At 27.9% G+C, this 22,983-nt stretch overlaps 1 protein-coding gene across 1 annotated transcript in view; it reads right to left on the bottom strand.

The window, feature by feature from the left end:
* Positions 1-22,983, bottom strand: part of LOC107074001 (retina and anterior neural fold homeobox protein 2) — a 47,810-nt gene that overhangs the window by 12,836 nt on the left and 11,991 nt on the right. The window contains exon 2 of the mRNA XM_015335009.2: positions 17,389-17,621. Within this exon, the coding sequence (XP_015190495.1) occupies positions 17,389-17,621 (233 nt within the window). The remainder of the gene's footprint in view (positions 1-17,388; positions 17,622-22,983) is intronic.

Raw genomic sequence — 22,983 nt, 5'->3', positions numbered from 1 at the left:
GACACGACGACAGGACGATAGGAGTTTTATTACTTATTATTTGTTCGGATATTAATACATACCCATTTCTATCTTCATTGTTATCATGTATATCTATATCAGTAACGATTAAAAGTTTTGAAATTACTTGCTCATTCATGTAACGATCGATTTTGATAAGATCTATCATACCTTTTTATATATATTATCATTTTGTATCATTTCTGTTATACATTATAAATAAAAAAATGCCGCAAGAATTATTCTTTGCAATCACATTTTATGCCAGTTAATCGAGATGAATATTATGCAACGGTACAATTATTAGTTTGATCCTAAAACTTTCTTCAATTGTTAATAAAAAATAATATCGATCTATTATATTATAACATAACAAATATAAATCGGTATCAAATTATTTTTTAGGACAAAATCCAATCTATTCGTTCTTCTCCAATTTCATGATACGGTCTATTAACTTTCCACGTTTATCGCAAGCATCTCGAAAGTAATTTTGAAAAAAAAACAGAGAAAAACTTTTCGTCAAACATAGAAAAGAAAAATATAAAGAACGCAAGAAAAAAGAAAGAAAGGAAGAAAGAAAGAAAGAAAGAGAGTAACGTTACTAATCCATACGGATCGCAAGAGGGATAATACCTGCCGGCTCGAAAGTAGAGATCTCGAGAACTCTTGAAACGGATATATTTTCACCAAGTGACATTCATCCTTGCGTATACGAGAGAGAAAGAGAAAGACAGAAACAGAGTAGACGAATAAGACGAAGACGAAGATGAAGACGAAGAAGAAGAAGAAGAAGAAGCTAGTCGTCGCTCTTCTCGAGTTCTGCCTTTGTAAAAGATCCCTTCCTTCTTCACCGTTGCATTTTGCATCTATATATACGTCTGTGTCGGTAGGGTACACATTTAAAAAAAAAAGATAGAAAGAGAGAGAAAGATAGATGCATATTCAGTCCGGTAGCGGCAAGAAATTCGATCTTACAAGCGCCGTGGAAAAAAGAGACGAGCCAATGAAGAGAGTTAAGGGGGAGGCGAGGGTTGAGGGGTTGGGTTGGGTTGGGGTAGCTAACGTTGGCGGAAAGGGGGAAGGAGGGTGGGGGGAGGGAAGCAGGCGAGGTAGAGAGAGAGGAGGGATGATGATGCTGCTGCTGCGGGTGGTGATGGTGGTAGTGGTGGTGGTGGTGGTGTGTGCCAGGACGTGCAGAGGGAAGAGGGCAAAAGCAACGGTGGAACTGAATACGTTTGTACCTGAGCCCGACAATGGCCTTCGTAATTTGATTACAAGGACCGCCAGCTAATTGTTAATTGCTGGCCTCAGGACCGTACGCCGACAAAGGTTTCATAACATTAGATGGAATATTAAAACGAGCAGGCATATGTGTACAACCAACCCTCCGCTGTACCGCAGTACCGCGTGCGTCCTACATCGTCCCGTGGAATCTTTCTTTCTATATATATTTTTTTTTCTTCTTGATTCTCTCTCCCTCTCTCTCTCTCTCTCTTTTTCTTAGGTTAGACATTCGTTCTTTCCTACTTTGATAGGAACGAGAGAAGTTGCTCGATGTATGCCTCCTCTAGTCGTGGGAAATATTTTCTAATCTAGGGACCATCTCTCGTAATTGTTTGGTTTCCTTCGTAGGAAATCGATACGATTTCCTTTTTAAATTTGTTGAAAGATTTTAATTTGTTGGCTTCGTGAAAAAAATGTACATAAGAGAGAGAGAGAAAGAAAAAAAGACGAATTATAATTTATTACATTGTATTTTGAAATTTATTTTTATACTCGTTTGAATATAATTTGAAGGTTTGTTGGTTAATGGACCTCGTCCATCTTTCTTCTCTCTCTCTCTCTTTCTCGTCTTCTTCTTCTTCGTCGTTTTCGTCGTCGTCATAGTCGAGGACACGCGTTTCTGCCCTCGGTGTTTAACAGCTAATCTGCCAAATGAAGTGTTTTTGTGTTTGAGCACAACACTTCGTCTCAATGCGAGGAGCAAAACCGCCCTCGGGAAAAGGGTTGCTTCGACATGATTGATGCTCGAGGGAGCAACGCAAGGGTCTCTCCAACCCTTTTTACTCGAGCGGCTAAACGGAGTGCTTAATTGAGCCACAGACCTCAGAACCTTCGGACAGCTAATCTTTCGTACGTGTCTTCGCGAAACAAAATGAACTTTTTCTTCCATTCCTTTTAGTTGTTTTTTCCTCATCGATGCAGTTATTGCTTTTATTTTATCTTTGCCATCCTCTCATTCTTCCAATAAAAGATTTTCTCCCAAAAAAAAGACTTAAAATTAATTTCATCAAACGATTTGAAAGAAAATCAAATGACGAAAATCTAATGACGAAAATCTATCAACAATCTTATCTAATGATTTCTCAATACAACTAACTAAATTTCTAAGCATCCCTTCTAAATGTAATTTGGCTTCTCGAAATTCTCCTTGGATAGGTTCGAAGGGTTTAAGACGAGGTGGGAAACAGTCTTTCAAGAATTTCCACTGTGAGAGTGGGTGGTTTGATTCTTGCGTTTGCTTCGAGAAACCCAACCCTTTCTTCTCTCCATCTATCCATCCATCTATCTATCTATCTGTCTATTTCTCTCTCTTTCCCTTATGAACTTAGCGCAGGCGCTTATGCGTACACACACGTCCACACATTTATATATGTATATACTTACGCATCAACACAACACGTAGAGAAACGACGCAGACGACGGAAAGGATGGAACACTGGCCCGTAATGGAGTTTCCAAATATTCGGGGAGCCCTCGCTCAATTTCGAACAATTTGCATTTAGGGTGAAGTGCAATTAATAGAAGCGGGGTGTTGTCCCACGCCATTCCACGCCTATTAACACTATATTCCGCGGGAGTTTAGCATATCGAGGGGGCAATATTGAGTTACGCGACAGTAATTATAATACTCGTTAGACGGCGCTGCATGAGAGAAAGAGAGAGAGGAAGTTTACCCTCTTCGCATGCTCGCGCGGTCCGTAAAGGATCGAAGGACGCCTTCCGCTTCCTCCCACTCTTCTTCTTCCTACCTTCTCCACCTTCACCTCCTACTCTAAACGCCTTTTCCAAAGGTTCATCGAAGGTCTCGACAGTTTGGTTAAGAACCCTTCTGGTTTCGATTTCCATCTATCACGATTATAACTATTCTGATTGGTATAATATAAAAAACGAAAAAAATAAATAAATAATAATATCTTATTATACCTACTTTTTTTTATTTCAATATTATAAATGTATTATATAAAAATAAATAATATATAGAAAAAAATAATAGATTTGATCCGAAAACAATAAAAATTGTTTCTACATAGTGCTCGGCAATTTTCAATTCATCCTTCGAATAATTATGACAATAAGTAAAGATAAACTTTTTTCTATAGTTATGAATAATAACGATACTATAAAGAACAAGTTTGTATTATTTTAATATTAAATATCTTTAGAATTAGTTTCGTTAGTTATTCTTATAGGGTTTCGAGCAAAACGATGACTCGATTATGACGGTAGATCGAATCGTCCTAAGAGAAATTGCGAAAAGAGATCCTTTTCCTTTCTTTTTTTCTTTTTTTCATTTAGAGGGAGAGAGAGACTATCAACTTCCGGGTTAGTTATCTTCCCCTCCCCTTTCTCTTCCAAACCCCTATACTTCTTCTTCTTCTTATTCGCTAGGTCTCGGTACGGAGTAGTGTCTCGAGACACGCTTGATATTCTTTTTTTTTTCTTCTTCTTCTTTCTTTAGCACCCTTAGTATAGTATTCTTTCTCTTTCTCTTTCTGTGCAGGTGTCCAAGATCCCACGATCTTTGCTATTTCTCGCTGCCCCATTTTCTCTCGTCATCTCGCGTCTAGCTATGCCATTATCTTATTTTCCGCTTGGAAACATCGCACCCACAAGAAAAACGATCTTTCGAGGTGTTAGAGAATAACCGAGGAACGAGACAGAAACAGTCAGAGTAAGTGAAAGAGAAAGAGTGGGGTTGGTGAAACGAAAAGAGTAAAAGAGAGAGAGGGTAAGAGTAAAGTGAAAGACCATTCGCACGAATAAGATCACAGGTCTTCCTCCTGTAATAACATTTGTATTCTCAAGCACCTTCTTTTCCTTACGGATATCGAGCCCCTGTACTTTTATTCGCGAGAGTGACTAAAATGCTCTCCCTCCCTCTTTTTTAACCCCCTCCTCTTTCTCTCTCTCTTTCTCACTTATATGTTCATTCGTTTTACAATATGACGAAACTACTACGATTTACGACGATGGAATCATTTATCAAAGTCAACTGTTACAGTTTAGGTGAATTGGTATTTTATTGTATTGTATTATATATTGTATTTTTTTCTTATTTTTAAAAAATTATATTTTTTAAATAACGAAATACTGTATAGTTATAAAAATAAAGTTGATGGAATTTTATTATATTTTATTATTTTGTACTGTATCTTTTTATTATTATTAATTGGCATTAGGAACTCGAAAATTCATTGCCACAAATACCAAATCCTATCAGTTTTACTGTATCTTTTTTAGTTAATTTTATTATATTAATAATTATGATATAGTTATTGTAAAAATAATGTTTGAATAATGTAAATATTTTTTACTTGTATTCTTAAAAATTTTCTTTCTTTATTTAGTTGAACAATTAAACTATATATTTGTTTTAAAAAATAAGTCGATAGTGTGTGAACACGATTGATGAATAAAATTTGGTAATATAAAATAATATTGATGTATCATAATGATGATAGTATGATCGTATTATTTCTTAGACTATTATTTTGATTTATATAGTGTACTAACCACAGATAAGAGGAGAGAGAAAGAGAAAGAGAAAAAAAGAGCCTGTTGCAAGAGTTCTCACTGAATGTCGCATTAAACGACTTTATGGTGTCACCTATGGGTATTAATATTACGACGCCAAGCTTATGGTCCTCGCTCCGTTGACCACGACTATCGAAGGGTGAATATGGAAAGAGAAAGAGAAAGAAAGAGGGTTGACGTTTGATCAAACGAAGGGAATGCTTTTTTCTTCTTTTTTTTTTTTTTTTAACTAAATTTAATTATTATACACAAACATTTTGTTCGTAATAATTGCTCTTTTTTCTCTTCACTTGATGATTAAAAAATAAAAATTTTGTAAATAAATCAAAGATGTTAAAATTTATTTTCTATTATTTATTAATAATTTTTTTTTAAATAAATGATCAATATAAATAAAATAATTGATAGTATTTGAAATAAATTGTATTTACTATTACGGTCAAAGTTAAGCAATAATGCTAATAGTTTATTATAAAATAATAATTTAAAAATTGAATAATTTTTCTTTTAATTTCTTTCGTAGTAGTGATTAGATTTTACTTAAAATATTGATAAAAATATTTGTAAAAATATTATCAAATGAAAAAATACTGATACGTGAACAAAACATACTTGATCGTAGTCATGGTTACGTTTGATTTGACACCCCATAGATAATTTCACCCTTACCGGTCACCTGCGATTCGTGTTCCGACACCATGTCGACGTTAACGATCACGATTTAACTCCCCTAATAAAGTCGAATTAAACGCTCCAACGAACTGAATGCCTAGCACTCGTTACTATTATAGTCATTGACTGCTTTTGTTTTGCTACTTTGTAGAAACATGTAATACTAATCATAACTTCATATACTAGTGTGTTTTATCCAAAATATTTTTCTTCTAATTTGATTTATTTATTACGATAATACTCGATTTTTCTATTTTTTTACTACGAGTTTTTACTACGAAAACAAAAAACAGAAATTGTAACACTTTCCATATACATATAAACACCTCCCCCTCCTCATAACACACGCAAACACACACATACACGCAATAAATGTATACGCAAGGAGTTAAACGCCACCTCAATTTCTTCGCGTCGTGTTTCGCGTAAAACTTGAAAATTAATTAAACGTGCACGCAATTTCAACTGTTTCGTGACTTGGTACAAGTAATAGGAGAAAGAGCTTAAATAGTTAAAGAAACATGCTTTCTCGACCGAGAAATTAAAATGGTTCTCACGCTACCATGGTAGAAAAGATTTTTCTTTTGATATTAGGTAACATAGGTTGATATTTAAACACATGATTTTTATTTTACTTTTAGGTGTTACTGGCAAACAATATTTTTCTTTTTTTTCACATTTATAAAACATGATAAAAAATTGTATCATCATAAATTGAAATATCTATGAATGTATGTTAATATACCATCGTATCAATGGCAATAAGCCAAACACCTGACATTTCATTATGCTATCATGATTGAAGTTCATATCCAAAAAGGGAAACGACGTTGTTTACTCCACCCTTCTATCCCCCTTTTCAAATTATTATTATTATTAAATAATAAAATAGTATTCTCACACTAGACGATCATTGAATACTTTGCTACCAAAAGATAAGGCTATTATACATTAATTTATTATACAAAACATAACATATCTAAATATGTTAAAATTTAAATGATTAACCGGTAATCTAATTGGCGATATATTGTTATTGTAATTTAGTAGACATTTTGGTTAAGCGTTAGAAGTTAGTTAGTTTCTTTGGAAAATCGTTACGATTGTCGACTAATTAATGAACTCGCGCGTGATCAATCTCCATCGTTAAGCTGCTTACATATTACGTTTGTATATGTATATATGTATGTGTGTTCGTGCGTGCTGCTAACCGACGTTCCTATACTTAAACACACGCAAACATAAATGCATATATATATATATATATATATATATATATGTGTGTGTGTGTGTGTGTGTGTGTACATACACGTGTATCGTGAAAGTACAGGTTGCTGGTTGGAACGATTAAACGAATGTAACGTAATTAATGTATGTACATCGCGTAACTATCCCGCCATGACTGTCGCGTAACATTTAATGCACCTACCCGATGTAAATGTAGCTCGCGAACCGGCGATAATTCGATAACGGCTGCGAAATTAGTTCTTGCGTGCGATTTACATTCTCATTGCGACCTATAAAAGTATGCTCCTAGTTATTATTATTTCTCATAGTGCGACGAATTCTTCGATCTGACTATAAAATCGTTTTTATTACAACTATCTTTGTTTCTACATTATTTTGTTTTTAAATACATATTTTAATTGAGAATGAAAAATTATAATAATTCAAATAATTCAATTGATGTTTGCATTACGCGAAAATACGTAATATGGATTATCATATAAAAATGTATCTTAGAAATAAATTGAAAATAACTTTAATAAATGAGTCAAATTAAATTTCAATCAAAGTTTTTCACGAGTCAGTGAAACGATTGTAGATTTTGTCCACTTTTTTTTTGTAATCTTGTGTAATATCTTGTGTAATATCTTTTTGTAAAAAAAATATTCTCGATATTTTTCTTATAATAATATGCGTCATAGTTAACAAAATATTGTTTAGAATTTTTTTATATGCACATACATACATATGTGCAATCATTTATGCATACGTACGTAATTTTTATTCTCTCCGCGCGAATCTTTCAATCTTACTTTGGCGTATTATTTTTTACTTCACTATGATTTATTTTACGTATAACTACGATTTCTTTTATTTTTTGCCTCATTTCTCTTTTTTTTTTTAATACTCAATAAAATGCGAACGTAAATAAAAATGTAATTGAGAAAAAGTAATAGCCGAGGTTATATATTTCTGATGTTTTATTTTTCGAGAATGACAATTTGTGTCATAGAAAAAGAAAATATATGGAAATAAAAAAGAAAAAAGAAAGAGAAGAAAAAAAAAATAGAAAATTGAAATCAAATCTCGTCTAGAATTTCGATAAATACATGTACAAATGTATGTACACAGCTAGCATACGTGTTACGTGTGGTATAAGAAATCGAAGTAAAAATGTTTTCTTTTTTTTTATTTTTTTTTTATTAGAAAAAGAATATAAAAATGTATCAAAAGAGAGAGAGAGAGAGAGAAAGGAATAAAATGGAACACCAAGCGAATTAACGTTTAATCTCCCTTTCGAAATATTTCTGAAACGAATTGTTGAACGCGTAACAGTTTTATCGATCATTCTTTCTCTTTTTCACTTTACTTATACTATTTGTGTATGTGTATGTATTGCATCTCTATAAATGTGTACAAAGTTTTTTATATAGAAAGAGAAGAGAAATAGATAGAAACAAAGAGAGAGAGAGAGAGAGAGAGAAAGAGAAAGAGATTCGAAGAACGATTTTAAATTCTTCCGCGCCGTTATGTGCGGCCATCGAAAAAAATTGTAATCGAATTGGAGTATTTTTCCAATTGGCAATCGTCCGATGGCCGTTCGTTCTGGGCATCGGAACATTGGTCATTCACCCGTCTCCCTCGATTCCAAATTAGTTGGCCTACCGCGAAAAATCAATCTGCCCGCTTTTTTCCGCCTGCCTCCCTAGATTCCACCGTTGTCGATTCCACTCTTCTGTGGTTGCAAACCCGGAAATGTTATATACACATATACACACATACATTTATCTGTATATCTATACATATATATATGGTATACGACTAATCCACAACCTTTTCTCTCTCAAACCCTGAGATTTTACAGATAAATATCACGTTTTGCTTCGTTCTTCATTTCAATTTGAAAACCACGTTCTTACCTTTATCTGACAATTTCATATTAAAAAAAAAAAAAAAATAATTATTTCTTTCATTTTTTTTTCTGATCAGTATTTGTATCAGTGAAAAAATAAAAATGTGATAGTTTTTGAAATTAGATTTGTTAGTAGATACCAAAGTTTTATTCATTTTTTTTATTATACTTCTAAGTAAATAAAAATACAATTATATTTTAAATGTACTATTAAAGATGGTAATTACAAATGTGTCATAAAGTTTTAACAAGTTTTATTTTTCAAAGTATTAATAATCGAATATTAAAATGTGGCATATAAAAACAAATAGAGAGAGAGAGAGAAAAGAAAAATCCACAAGCAACCGTGACATACATTTTGCAGTTATATACGTAATTTGTATCAATATTTCGGATATTTGTGATATTGTAATTATTTCTTATTTTACTTTGTTTTTTTTTTCATTTTTCATTAAAATAGAAATATCATCTAAAATTTGTCGTATTTTATTAAATAAGAATTGACAACTAGAGAATAAATAATATCGTTCGAAGTTTGATAAAACTTAAATAAATTAACTATTAAACGTAACTCCGATACATTTTTATCGTCTAATGATGACAACGAACAGCGAATGTCGAACACGATTAAATCATAATTCTAACTAACCAATAAATCAATACGAATATTCAAATTACCAACATATATATTGATAAACTTGTTAATTAATTATAGTGACAAAATAGTGTGTTAATCTTCTTGTCTCTTATAATACCAACACCTACCATCTATCTGTTTCTCTCTGTAATACGTAGACAGGTAAATGATCAGGTAGATACAAGGGTAAATAAAAGCGAGAAGGATGAAAATCACGGGAAAACGGTATTTTCCCGGCTCGCAATCAGAGTAGCAACCACGAGCAAGCGAGTGTACGAACCCCTCGTTGGCGGTACCAACTATCTTTCTATTTTCCTCTCATTCTCTTTTACTTTCTCATTCTCTTCTATCTCTTCTCGGTTTTATCCAGCCTGAAAATTCTACGCTCCAGCCAATAAAAGCTCTGTCTCTCTCACCCCCACCCCACCCTCACCTCACCTCACCCTATTGTCATCGCCGATATATACGTGTATCTATCTCTCTCTTTTTTCTGATTCCCGTAATACCTCTTTCTCTCTCTCTCTCTCTCTCTCTCTCTCTCTTGTTCTTTTTCTATCTCTTTTTTTTTTATCGTGCGTAGACTCGAACCATCTCGTCGGCCTAATAAATCCGACAGATAGGATTGGCGTGCGCTATCAATTAAAAACGAAGCCGAACGAGGTGCATGCGTTGAGACTATTCATAAAATAAAGAAAGAAAGAGAAAGAAACAAAGAGAACAAAAAAAAACAAGATTCCATCAGGTTGTCTGTTCTTCTCTAATAGGATTATGAGATTAGGTTTACCTTAGGGGCAACCTCCAACCCCCTGCCCCCAGCCTCTTCTTGGCCTCTTCATCTTCAGCTTTCTCATATTTTTTCTTATTCTTGATAGATTCCTTTAGTATTATGATGAAAAATGTAGAAAGAAGAAGAAAAAAAGAAAAGTATGAAGTGATAAGAGAATGAAGAAAATAAATAAAAAAAAGGAACGAGTGGGGGAAGGGGTAGTAGTATTTTTTATCATTTTTATTCTTCTTTTCTTTTCCGTCTGTCTTTCGAATTGGAAAAAAATGGTGTGTGGTTTGGTTGGAAGCAGAGAGAGAGAGAGAGAGAGAGAGAGAGAGAGAGAGAAGAGAGAGAGAGAACGAGTACGGTAGTCGGAGGTGGGTTTTAAACGTAATTTAAATTTTTAATTGCGACTCTCTAGTCAGAGAACGACGACGACGGAGGAGGCGTCGTCGTCGTCCTTTGCCTTTTACCGAGAAACAAAAAGAATGAGTCAATGAGTGAGATAGAGTGAGAAAGAACGACCTTTCCTCTCGTTTGATGCTACTGTTTTTTTTAGAGTGAAAAAGAGAAAGAGAAGACAGAGTATATACGCTTAGAGTCGTTCTTAAACGTTCTCTCGTTAAGCTTTCCACTCTCTCTTCTCAATTCCGCGAGGCGGAAGGAAGAGAGAGGGAAAAAGGGGGTTAAAGGGGGTGGTGAAGTTAATTAAAACGCGTTGTTTTATCCGATCTCGCGAGATACGAAACGCTTGCTTGGAAATTGGCTTGCTTTGAGTAACGAGATAATCTTACCGAATTATTTGGTTCTTTATCGAGACATTATAATTATCTATTTTATCTATCCGTTACTCATCTATATATATATAAATATACATATTCTTTTTTAATAATCATTTATTTGCACTTTCTTAAATTTCTATCCTGTTTTTTAATTTATTTTAATTATATTATTTTACATATATAAAATAATAATTTATATATATTATTTATATAAAATAAAATAATATTTTACATATATAATATATTACATATATATACATGAAATTCAGTTGAGTAAAATTTGGTAATTCATAAAATAATTTGATATACTCGACGTGTTAAATTAAATTACGTAATAATTGAATATAGTATATCTATAATAAAATCGGACATATTAACTTCTTATGTTCATCATTTTACGCGTACACGTGTAGATATTTTTTCCTTTCTTTTTTTTTCTTTTTTTTTTGTTTACTACCAGTAAAAGGCCAGAGTTTTTAGTTCGAATACGTTCGAGTGTTTTAATCGTCCAGAACACGCAGGAGGGCAAATTTTTAATAAACAGTTTCAACGTACATAATATGACCAGCACATAACATTTGATCACGATTCGCGGAGCGGTAAAAAATACGCTTGCGTGATTCGCTACATTTTCTGGAAAAAAGAAAGAAAGAAAGAGAGAGAGATACCTACTCAACCCCATACCCTTCGATCGTGATCGGCCCGCCATCATTTTCCGTGCAACCGAGTAAGCTTCTTTTTTTTATGGTGTTCTATTCTGTTTTTATTTTTTATTCTTGTTTTTGGTGTTTTTTGTACTCTGTTTTTTTCTTTTTCAACTTTCTTTCTCGTTTCATACAAGCTAGTAGAGTAGTTTTATTCAAGATAAACGACGATTTAGATATATTAAATAAAAAAGAACAAAACGAAAATGTTCGAGATCGAGATAGAAAAGTCAGTTCGTAATAGATCTAACTAATAAAATCGCGTGTACACTTTTATAATAGAATATTATTCACGTATGCATCGTGCACGTATATTAGTTGAAAAATTATTCCACTAAAGAAAGAAATAATGTATATCTATTATTCGTCAAATGCAAACATGCTAATGTATCATCTATTAAACTATTCAACTATTACGAAGAAGAAAAATGTACGTTCATAAGATAATAATGTTTAATAATCTTTCTATAGATTTTCTATTATATCAAGTGAAAACGATAACCACGGAAAAATGAAGAATTTCAAACGATTATTATTATAATTATTATTATTATTATTATTATTATTATTATTATTATTATTATTATTATTATTATTATTATTATTATTATTATTATTATTATTATTATTATTATTATTATTATTATTATTATTATTATTATTATTATTATTATTATTATTATTATTATTATTATTATTATTATTATTATTATTATTATTATTATTATTATTATTATTATTATTATTATTATTATTATTATTATTATTATTATTATTATTATTATTATTATTATTATTATTATTATTATTATTATTATTATTATTATTATTATTATTATTATTATTATTATTATTATTATTATTATTATTATTATTATTATTATTATTATTATTATTATTATTATTATTATTATTATTATTATTATTATTATTATTATTATTATTATTATTATTATTATTATTATTATTATTATTATTATTATTATTATTATTATTATTATTATTATTATTATTATTATTATTATTATTATTATTATTATTATTATTATTATTATTATTATTATTATTATTATTATTATTATTATTATTATTATTATTATTATTATTATTATTATTATTATTATTATTATTATTATTATTATTATTATTATTATTATTATTATTATTATTATTATTATTATTATTATTATTATTATTATTATTATTATTATTATTATTATTATTATTATTATTATTATTATTATTATTATTATTATTATTATTATTATTATTATTATTATTATTATTATTATTATTATTATTATTATTATTATTATTATTATTATTATTATTATTATTATTATTATTATTATTATTATTATTATTATTATTATTATTATTATTATTATTATTATTATTATTATTATTATTATTATTATTATTATTATTATTATTATTATTATTATTATTATTTATTATTATTATTATTATCGTTACCATTTGATACATACACTTATACATACATACATATAAATATATATATTAGGGTGGGTCAAAAAAATCAATTATTTTTTTTTTTACAAGTGCCACGGAAAAATGGGTTGCAAGACACCTTAAAATTCTCACCAAATATGAGCTCTTAATTTTAATAGGAATTTCCTCCGCGTCGCAGTTTTTTATTTTTTTCTCAGTCCAATAGAATAAAATTCATACCTCATTGATTGTACAGAAAAATGTTCGAGACGAATTTTGTAGGAAATTTAATGCTCTACAAAAAAGGTATCTTATACTTTTTCTGTAAACCTCACCATTTGAATGATATTGAAGATTTAAGTTTGATTATTTTAGGACAAATTTCATTTTTGTTTATGAATTTTATAACTCGACAATAAATGACTATTATAAAATGTGCAATACAAATTTTTGTAGGAAATTAACTGCTCTATAAAAATGGTGTCTTATGTTTTGGCGATTAAATTAAGCGTTCAAAAGATATTCATCATCAAACTTTCATGTGTACTGATTTTTGTCTCTGATATATTTTGTCTTATATATATATATATATATCTAATATCATTTTTATTATCGAATAATATTGTGTGCATTGTCTATTTCTCTCTTTTTTTCTGTTTTCAGTTATCAAGATTTTAATTGAAATAATTGCTAATAAGTTGATACGTAGCAACGATTGTAACCCATGTCCGGCAATGCTGATGAATATCAAAGTAAAAATATATTTCGTATTGTTAAACGTTATATAAATAAAAAAAAAACATACGAGACTGATTTGTATGTATGTGTGTGTGGGCGAGATCGGGGGACGAGCAATTACTTCGTCGAAACTGCATCATTTATCGCGATGATTTGTTAATCGTCGAAGTTACGGTCGCATACAGTTTCTGAACGAATTCGTAATCGATTGGGTCGAAACAATAAATTTCATTTTATTACACCGGACGAATGAAAACGTTTATATCATTCACCTCTTTTATATGCATTTACGATACTTATATTATTTATATTAACGTATATATATATGTATATGTATATTACATTGAATTTTTCTTTTTTAATATTAAAAATCATCACATAACTGCTAATACGTTCGTTTATTATTTCATACGTTTTGTTACGAACAATGTCGCGATAGTCATTGATTATCTCTTTCGAAATTATTTCTATTCTTTTGTTAGCTCGTTTTATTCAAATTAATTGAAATATTATTTCAATGTAATATACAAACTGTATAATATTCATTTAAAAAAACAAAAATATCAATTATTACTTTGGTTTTAACAAATGTTAGGATAATTATAACTCTCTCTTCTCAAATTATTTTTCATTTCTATACAAACTATTGTATCCTATCTTATTTATATTAATAGAAATATCAGTGGTGTATATAAAAGAAATTAATTATATCCTCATTCACGCATCACGTATATAATTTCAGTGTAAAATAAAAAATTATAGATCAATTAGTCGAAACAAAAAAAAAATAAAAAATAAATCGTGAACATTACTACATTAAAATATGACTGAATATTAAAAATCACCGTCGTTGGTAATATTATTTATCATATATATTTTCCAACAAGTATAATTAACATCATAACAAAAAATTCCTTTTAACAAAGAAAAAATATCTTCTTCTTTCGTATTATAAAAATAAATTATTTATCATATTCATCAACGTCGTATTTTGGTATACGAATAAAAGAATTAATTACGATCAATTAATGCGAAGCAAAAAAATTTTGACTCTGATTGATTAGAAAAAAAAATAAAAAAAAACATAGAAGAATAAATCAATCTTTGAATAATAATAATAATAATAATAATAATAATAATAATAATAATAATAATAATAATAATAATAATAATAATAATAATAATAATAATAATAATAATAATAATAATAATAATAATAATAATAATAATAATAATAATAATAATAATAATAATAATAATAATAATAATAATAATAATAATAATAATAATAATAATAATAATAATAATAATAATAATAATAATAATAATAATAATAATAATAATAATAATAATAATAATAATAATAATAATAATAATAATAATAATAATAATAATAATAATAATAATAATAATAATAATAATAATAATAATAATAATAATAATAATAATAATAATAATAATAATAATAATAATAATAATAATAATAATAATAATAATAATAATAATAATAATAATAATAATAATAATAATAATAATAATAATAATAATAATAATAATAATAATAATAATAATAATAATAATAATAATAATAATAATAATAATAATAATAATAATAATAATAATAATAATAATAATAATAATAATAATAATAATAATAATAATAATAATAATAATAATAATAATAATAATAATAATAATAATAATAATAATAATAATAATAATAATAATAATAATAATAATAATAATAATAATAATAATAATAATAATAATAATAATAATAATAATAATAATAATAATAATAATAATAATAATAATAATAATAATAATAATAATAATAATAATAATAATAATAATAATAATAATAATAATAATAATAATAATAATAATAATAATAATAATAATAATAATAATAATAATAATAATAATAATAATAATAATAATAATAATAATAATAATAATAATAATAATAATAATAATAATAATAATAATAATAATAATAATAATAATAATAATAATAATAATAATAATAATAATAATAATAATAATAATAATAATAATAATAATAATAATAATAATAATAATAATAATAATAATAATAATAATAATAATAATAATAATAATAATAATAATAATAATAATAATAATAATAATAATAATAATAATAATAATAATAATAATAATAATAATAATAATAATAATAATAATAATAATAATAATAATAATAATAATAATAATAATAATAATAATAATAATAATAATAATAATAATAATAATAATAATAATAATAATAATAATAATAATAATAATAATAATAATAATAATAATAATAATAATAATAATAATAATAATAATAATAATAATAATAATAATAATAATAATAATAATAATAATAATAATAATAATAATAATAATAATAATAATAATAATAATAATAATAATAATAATAATAATAATAATAATAATAATAATAATAATAATAATAATAATAATAATAATAATAATAATAATAATAATAATAATAATAATAATAATAATAATAATAATAATAATAATAATAATAATAATAATAATAATAATAATAATAAAGAGTGTCAGGTGTCGATGAGAGTAGGTGGAAAGAAAGTAAGAAAGAAAAGGAAGAAGGAAGGAAGTGTGCAGGTTTATTATACCTATAGATGAGTTGTAGAGTTTGGCAGAGGAGTGGGGGAAAGCGTGCCCCTGGGAGAGAGAGAAACCTAATCGATGCGTCGTCGCATGCGACTGCGTGCTTTTATCGCTGTCACGCACATAATTAATTTAATTTAGTTTAATACGCCGGGCGGTGAGCGTCGGCCCATTGGGCGGCGATTGCCGTTCCGATTGTTTGCACGGAAACGCTGCCATTAAACCCGCTGCTGGGTTGTTGGCTAGCAGGCACGACTAGTTCCTATCACGTCGAATTCCAAAGTGGAACGATAAATCCTATCGTTAATATCGATCCTACAATATATATATATATATATATACGTTGCTATTTCTATCTATCTTTGTTTGTTTCTTTTATTTTCCTATTTTACGATTTTACAGCTAATTGTACAAATTGTTTTACAAATAATTTGAAATTTTGTCAAAAATTTATTTCGATTAATTCATTTGAGTTTTTTCTTTTTTTTAAGAAACATTTATCTGATATCTAGGATTAATTATTTTTATACGAGATATTTTATTACTATAGTATAATATTGAAATTTTTCTTTTATCATTTTGACGTAATATTAATTATTGAAATTAATTTACGTTTGAGATAATATTATCTTGATATTAGAATAAAAATATAATCCTCTTACTTGAGAGAATAATTATAATATTTTATCGTTTTGACGTTTGATATTAATTATTAGCTAACATATCGTAGGATTAATTTGAGTTGAGATAATAATACAATGTATTAGAAACATTGGTTATTAAGTTAATAATATATTAGTTATCGTAATCTTTGTTATTTATTTCGTACATTTTAACAAATTTATTCATGAAGGATCAAGAAAAATAATTTTATAATTAATAATATGTTTCAAGCTGTTTTAAATTTAAATTATGCTATAAAATTATTGTTTCACTTTGAAATTAGATATGATATGAAGAACAAAATACAAAGTACAATGAATAAAATAAAAAAATGAATTAAATATGATTACCTGGACACGAACTTCGGGAAGGTTGACCTTCATGGCAAGTTCTTCCCTGGAGTAGACGTCAGGATAATGTGATTTTTCAAATGCTCTCTCAAGTTCGTGCAGCTGGTAAGTGGTGAAGGTCGTTCTGTTACGACGATGCTTCTTCTTACCTCCATTCCCGTTAATATCGTCCCCGCAACCCGCACCAAGTTCTTCGTCGCTACCACCGCCGGTTGAGTTGCAGCTGTTCTCACCTGGAAACCCAAACACCAAGTTGGGAGCCGGTCAGAAATACTAGGGACCTTCGAGGAAACGCTCGTTACAGCTAATGGGGTTGGTAATGGTCATCGATTTATCCAACGGCAACCAAGCTATTACCTCTATTATGTGAACATGATAATGGTAGTTACGATCACTATGACTGTTACTTATCCAACATTTCCAACTCAAATTCTAAGCTATAAACTTTGTACTTTTATTTCATACCATTTCTTACTTTTAAATAAAATTATACACCGTTTTATTTTATCTAGATTATTCATTCAGAATGTAATCAAAAATATTATTTAGAAACATATCTTCTATTAGTTTGTTTCTAAATAGAAAAATAAACATTGGATGGATCTGCAATTTGTTAATTTTTATTTTATCTTGCATTCTTTCAAATAGAAATTTTACACAATTTTAAATATTATTCTAAGTCAATAAATTTTTTTTTGATTATATTTGATAACCGTGTTTAATTTTATAAATGATTTCATAAGAAATCTTGACAAATATCATAGATATATTTATTAATCAATTTCAGAGAACTTATCTGTAATAATTACATTAATATTTCATAAATAATTTATATACGTTGCAGTAATCGATTATAGCTAAAAAAAAGAAAGAATAAAATACATAAGTATCGAATATATCAAAACAAGTTTTCCAACGATTTCGAATAATTTCTTATTTGAATTGACAGCGCTTTTTGTTCTATCGATAAAAAAAAATTATCCGATCTAATAAATCATAATGATTGATTAAAGATAACCAACAAAAACAAAATAATAAAAGAAGTAAATTATAGATATATTTATTAGCTAATTTTAACTATATAATCATACGAATTAAAGCTCGCGAATTATCAAAGTTTACATTAATAAACTAGGAAGGTAGAAAAAAAAGGTAATATCGCTTTTTACCATGAGTTGAAGACCACTGTTATAAAGTGTATGATAGCACGTATGTGCATATACCGGGTGCCACGTGAGAAATCAAGTGGCACGATGGTAACATTTGTAAAATTTTCTATCGTGCTGTACGTTGGGTCAATGCTGCTTATCTACCGTTTTACTAAAGCAACCGACTAACAACCTCTCTCTCTCTTTTCTTTTATTTTTTCTTTTTTTTTATTTCTCTCTCCCGTTCTCTCTTTTTCTCATTCTCTCTCTCTCTCTCTCTCTCTCGTTTACTCGCGAACTACGCTGTGTAATCGTTAAATGAGCAAAGAGAACCACAAGATTTACTACTTTCGAACTTGCACGCGACCATTTTATTTGCAAATTACTCTCCCCGTGTTTGTAATATACAAAAGCAACATTTTATATGTCGGTACAAAGTAAATAATAAATTTCAAATAATCATTCGAAATGTTAGAATTCATTTGTGAATTTAATACGATTCGAATGATATGTTATTATAGTTTATCGTATAATTATATCAAATTAATTAAGAGAATAAGTTATTATATGAATAATAACTTACGTAAGTATAAGGAAAAGAATAATTTAAAAAGAAATTCCCCATTTGGAACGTGATCGTTTATACGAAGCAAATGAAACGTGCGTTACAAAGGTTAACGCAAGACTGAATTGTTTGCAAAGTTTTACCTGTGTTTACGTATCCCCAAGAACGTTTGGATTCTATTTTTCTTTATGTAAGTGATATTATTCTATGTTTTGAAATTCTTTCTATCGTCTTATAAATCAGAATATAAAAAATGTTTTTGTTTCTTACAACATTGAGATATAATAGAATTAAATTATATAGAAACTTATCGAAACTATACAGATAATAAAAATTAACTAGAATCCCATAATTTAGTGATATCTATTTTACCAAAAAAAAAAAAAATAAATGATCAACCTATGAAACAATTCTTATATTAAAGGATAAAAAATATTTTTATAATTAATATTTTATAACTAAATATATATATCCTATATTTATTATATCCTTTATTATATCCTATATTTAATCTAAGTTTTTTTTTTAATCAAAGTAACTTAAAAATAATATTACAAGAATTAAAATATACTTAAAAAGAAAACATAAATAACTTTTTGTATTAAAATTAAAATGATTAATATCAAATAGTAGATGATTGTTAAAAATTCCAAATAATTCGCTCCCACCCCTCGTTAAATTTCGATTTAATGTATTATGTTTTCTTATTTTTCTATTAAAAAGATATTCCTAAAAAAAAATAAGGAATTTAATAATATTAATAATAATTTATTGCAAAAGTAACAGTAGTTGTGTAAGCCGTCGTCAGTAACATAATAATCTTCCGTGGACAGTCATGCACACCCTGGGGTATATATATTCAAGCTCTCATTAACTGCATAATTAACCTTCTCTCGCATCGAAGAGCAGCGCATTAGATCGAATTGTGGGGGGTAATCGGGTGGCTCAATGGCGGCTCGGCCCTAAGCGTCGGCCCTACGCCCTCCTCCACTCTCTTCCTCCTCCTTCTCGTCTCTACTCTCTCGCCATTCTCTTCCTCTCCTCTTCTCTCCTCTCTGCTAACGTCTACTACTCACGGGGCCTGGGCTTGTGTCCGTGGAGCTAATAACCTTGCCTTGCTTCGTGATTGACGCGCCTATACCGGCTAATTATCAACAACAATCAATAATGGCCCCCGAGAGTTCCAACGCCACCGAGACTTACTCTCTTTACCACCACCACCACCACCACTACCTCCACCCCTTTCTTGATCCACTTCCCTTCTATATTCCCATACTACTACTACTTCCTTCCTTCCTTCAATATCTTTACTGTTTCTTATTAATGGGATACAATATGATTTTACGCCTTAGAAATTCATTTATCTAGATAATTATTTATATACGTACACATATTTTTTTCAACCCTACTATTTTATATTTATTATCTTTAATATAAGGATTTTATTTTTCGTTGTTTTTTCTTGAATGATTTTAATTCATATTTTTAATAGATAAAATTTGTTCTGAAAATAAGATATTTATTCAATTAGTTGTTTTTTTTGTTCACAAAATAAAATATATGCGAACTTTATATCATTGGGAAGTTGGACAGGTGATGAATGGATCTTGTTGAACGTTTCATAAGGATATTTTTTAGATAATATGTTTCTCTATTTAGTATTATAAATTAAGAAAAGATTGTTGATAAGATTATAATGAAAATATATTTATAAAGCAAATAAAATATTCCTATGTAAGACTTAAATATTTGTTAATCAACTTGTGATTATAAAAATAATTAAAAATTATTTTGTTTAAATTATTAAATCGACCAAAATAAATTCCACGTAGATGTTTGCATATCTTCATTTTGGACATTTTGAAAATTGATGAAAGATCGAAGGTCAAGTGGTGAAAGTAGAATTTCTGTAGTTTTGAATCTATAGAGGGTTGTTTCTACAGGGGAATATAAATGCATATATACAATATATACATATATAGTAAAGGGAAGTATACGGGCGTGTACCGCGTGCTGGGATACGTCTGCGCAATAATTGGTTTCGGTGGGACAGAGTAACCATCATCGTGATTAAATTCTACCAGGCAGGCGCAGAATGTCGGCGTGACGACGCATTTACCGCTAGATTCTGCCTCCCTCTCTCTTTCTGCTTAACACGTTCTCATTCTCTCTCTCTCTCTCTCTCTTTCTCTTTCTCATCTAAATCGTCTTCTCTTAAGGCGAATTGCGAGTTAAACTTCGTGATTTTGGATCTCCTGACCTCGAGTAGTTCGAGCTACTCCTAATTTACACACTTTATAAATGCCAATTAAGAAACTGATGTAAGACAGGTAAAAAAAAAACCTTAATTTTGTATTATAATTACACAAACATAAATTATTTGTTTTTTTTTTATAATGAATAAAATATTCAACGAAATTGTAAATGAAGAAAATAAAATGATCTTGATCATTTTGTATTTTAATTATTGCTTTAATTAAATTATAATATAAATATAATAATAAATTATTTAATAAATATTTTTGGTAATTTTAAAGTATTTGTTTTCGATAATATTTTTATCGTTAATGTGAGTCTTTTAATGAAAATACAAAAAAATAATTTAAATAAAATAATATATATATATATATATAATAATATTACATATATAATATTATTATATAAATTAATAATTTCAATACAAAAATATTAATTGAAATTTCGAATTAAAACTATCAATTTTTTAATATAAAATATTGAAATTATTTAATAAACGTTGAAAATATAAATTGAAAAAGAAAAAAAAAGAAATTAAATTAGAAATATGTCAGACAAAAAAAAAGTGTTGGTCATTGTCAGTATTACTAGGAGAAAAAGATAATAATCGCGAATAGTAGGTGTGAGTTTAAAAATTAAAATGTGTGAGTACAAGAGAGAGAAAGGGAAAGAAAGAAAGAAAAGAGTGTTCTATCACGTTTTAGCTACTTAAGAGATTGACACGAAAAGATATAGTATAATGGACGAAGTGGTTTCGACCTGTGCTTTCTCCTGCCCGACTCTCCTAGTGACTCTAATGGGCCAACACTGATCGCTGATAAATTTTAAAACGCCTAGGGGGCCCTTTTTGATTCTTCTTCAGCTGCTTAATCGAGTTAAGGTGCCGATTAAGAAACAGCCTGCCGTCACGTTAACGTTCAAGATCCTACCACATAGTTTAGTTATTGTCCTACCGTAAATCTTTTTCGATTAGTTTACTCAAAAAGATCTAACTAATTCTTTCTAATCATTTCCAAAATCAATAATCGTTGAAAACAAATTCATAAAAATGAATTATATATTTTTTTTAAATTAAATTATCGAAAATATCTTTTAAAGTATATGAAATAAAAACATTAATTTCATTAATAATCTATTCCCTAGTAGCACAAAATATTGAATACATGTGTATTTAATATTACAAAAAAATTTAATGTCTTTTTAATATTAAATACTACTAGGGTTTTTTCTTATTAATCATTTTAAGTAAAATAATCGAATTAAGGGAAAGAAACGAAAAGTTTTATTTCAATTTTACGATGAGATGTTTCACATTAAAAGTAAGATTTCAAATTGATGTAATTTTTCTACAAAAAAAAGAAAGTAATCTTTTTCTTGAAGTGAATATTGAAGGTGATGAAAAGATTGGAAAGAGTGTAACTAAACGTTTTCTTGGTTTCTTGTCAAGCAAGTAGATATTGCTAGGATCCAAGGTAGTAGGTAAGTATATCCTATAATCCGTCGGCGTTCGCCGTATTTGCGAGCAAAACGTCACGCGCGATAATTAATGCTAAACGGATTAACTTCCTCGAATGCGAGCTCTCTCGTATTAATCCGATTATAATGGACTGACGTTAACTGTGAAAG

The sequence above is a fragment of the Polistes dominula genome, unplaced genomic scaffold, assembly GCF_049000335.1.
Source record: "Polistes dominula isolate Pdom_NZ unplaced genomic scaffold, Pdom_raw_medaka contig_31, whole genome shotgun sequence".
In the NCBI taxonomy this organism is placed as follows: Eukaryota; Metazoa; Arthropoda; class Insecta; order Hymenoptera; family Vespidae; genus Polistes; species Polistes dominula.
The sequence above is the reverse complement of the archived record's forward strand: the minus strand, read 5'-3'. Positions and strand labels throughout refer to the sequence as shown.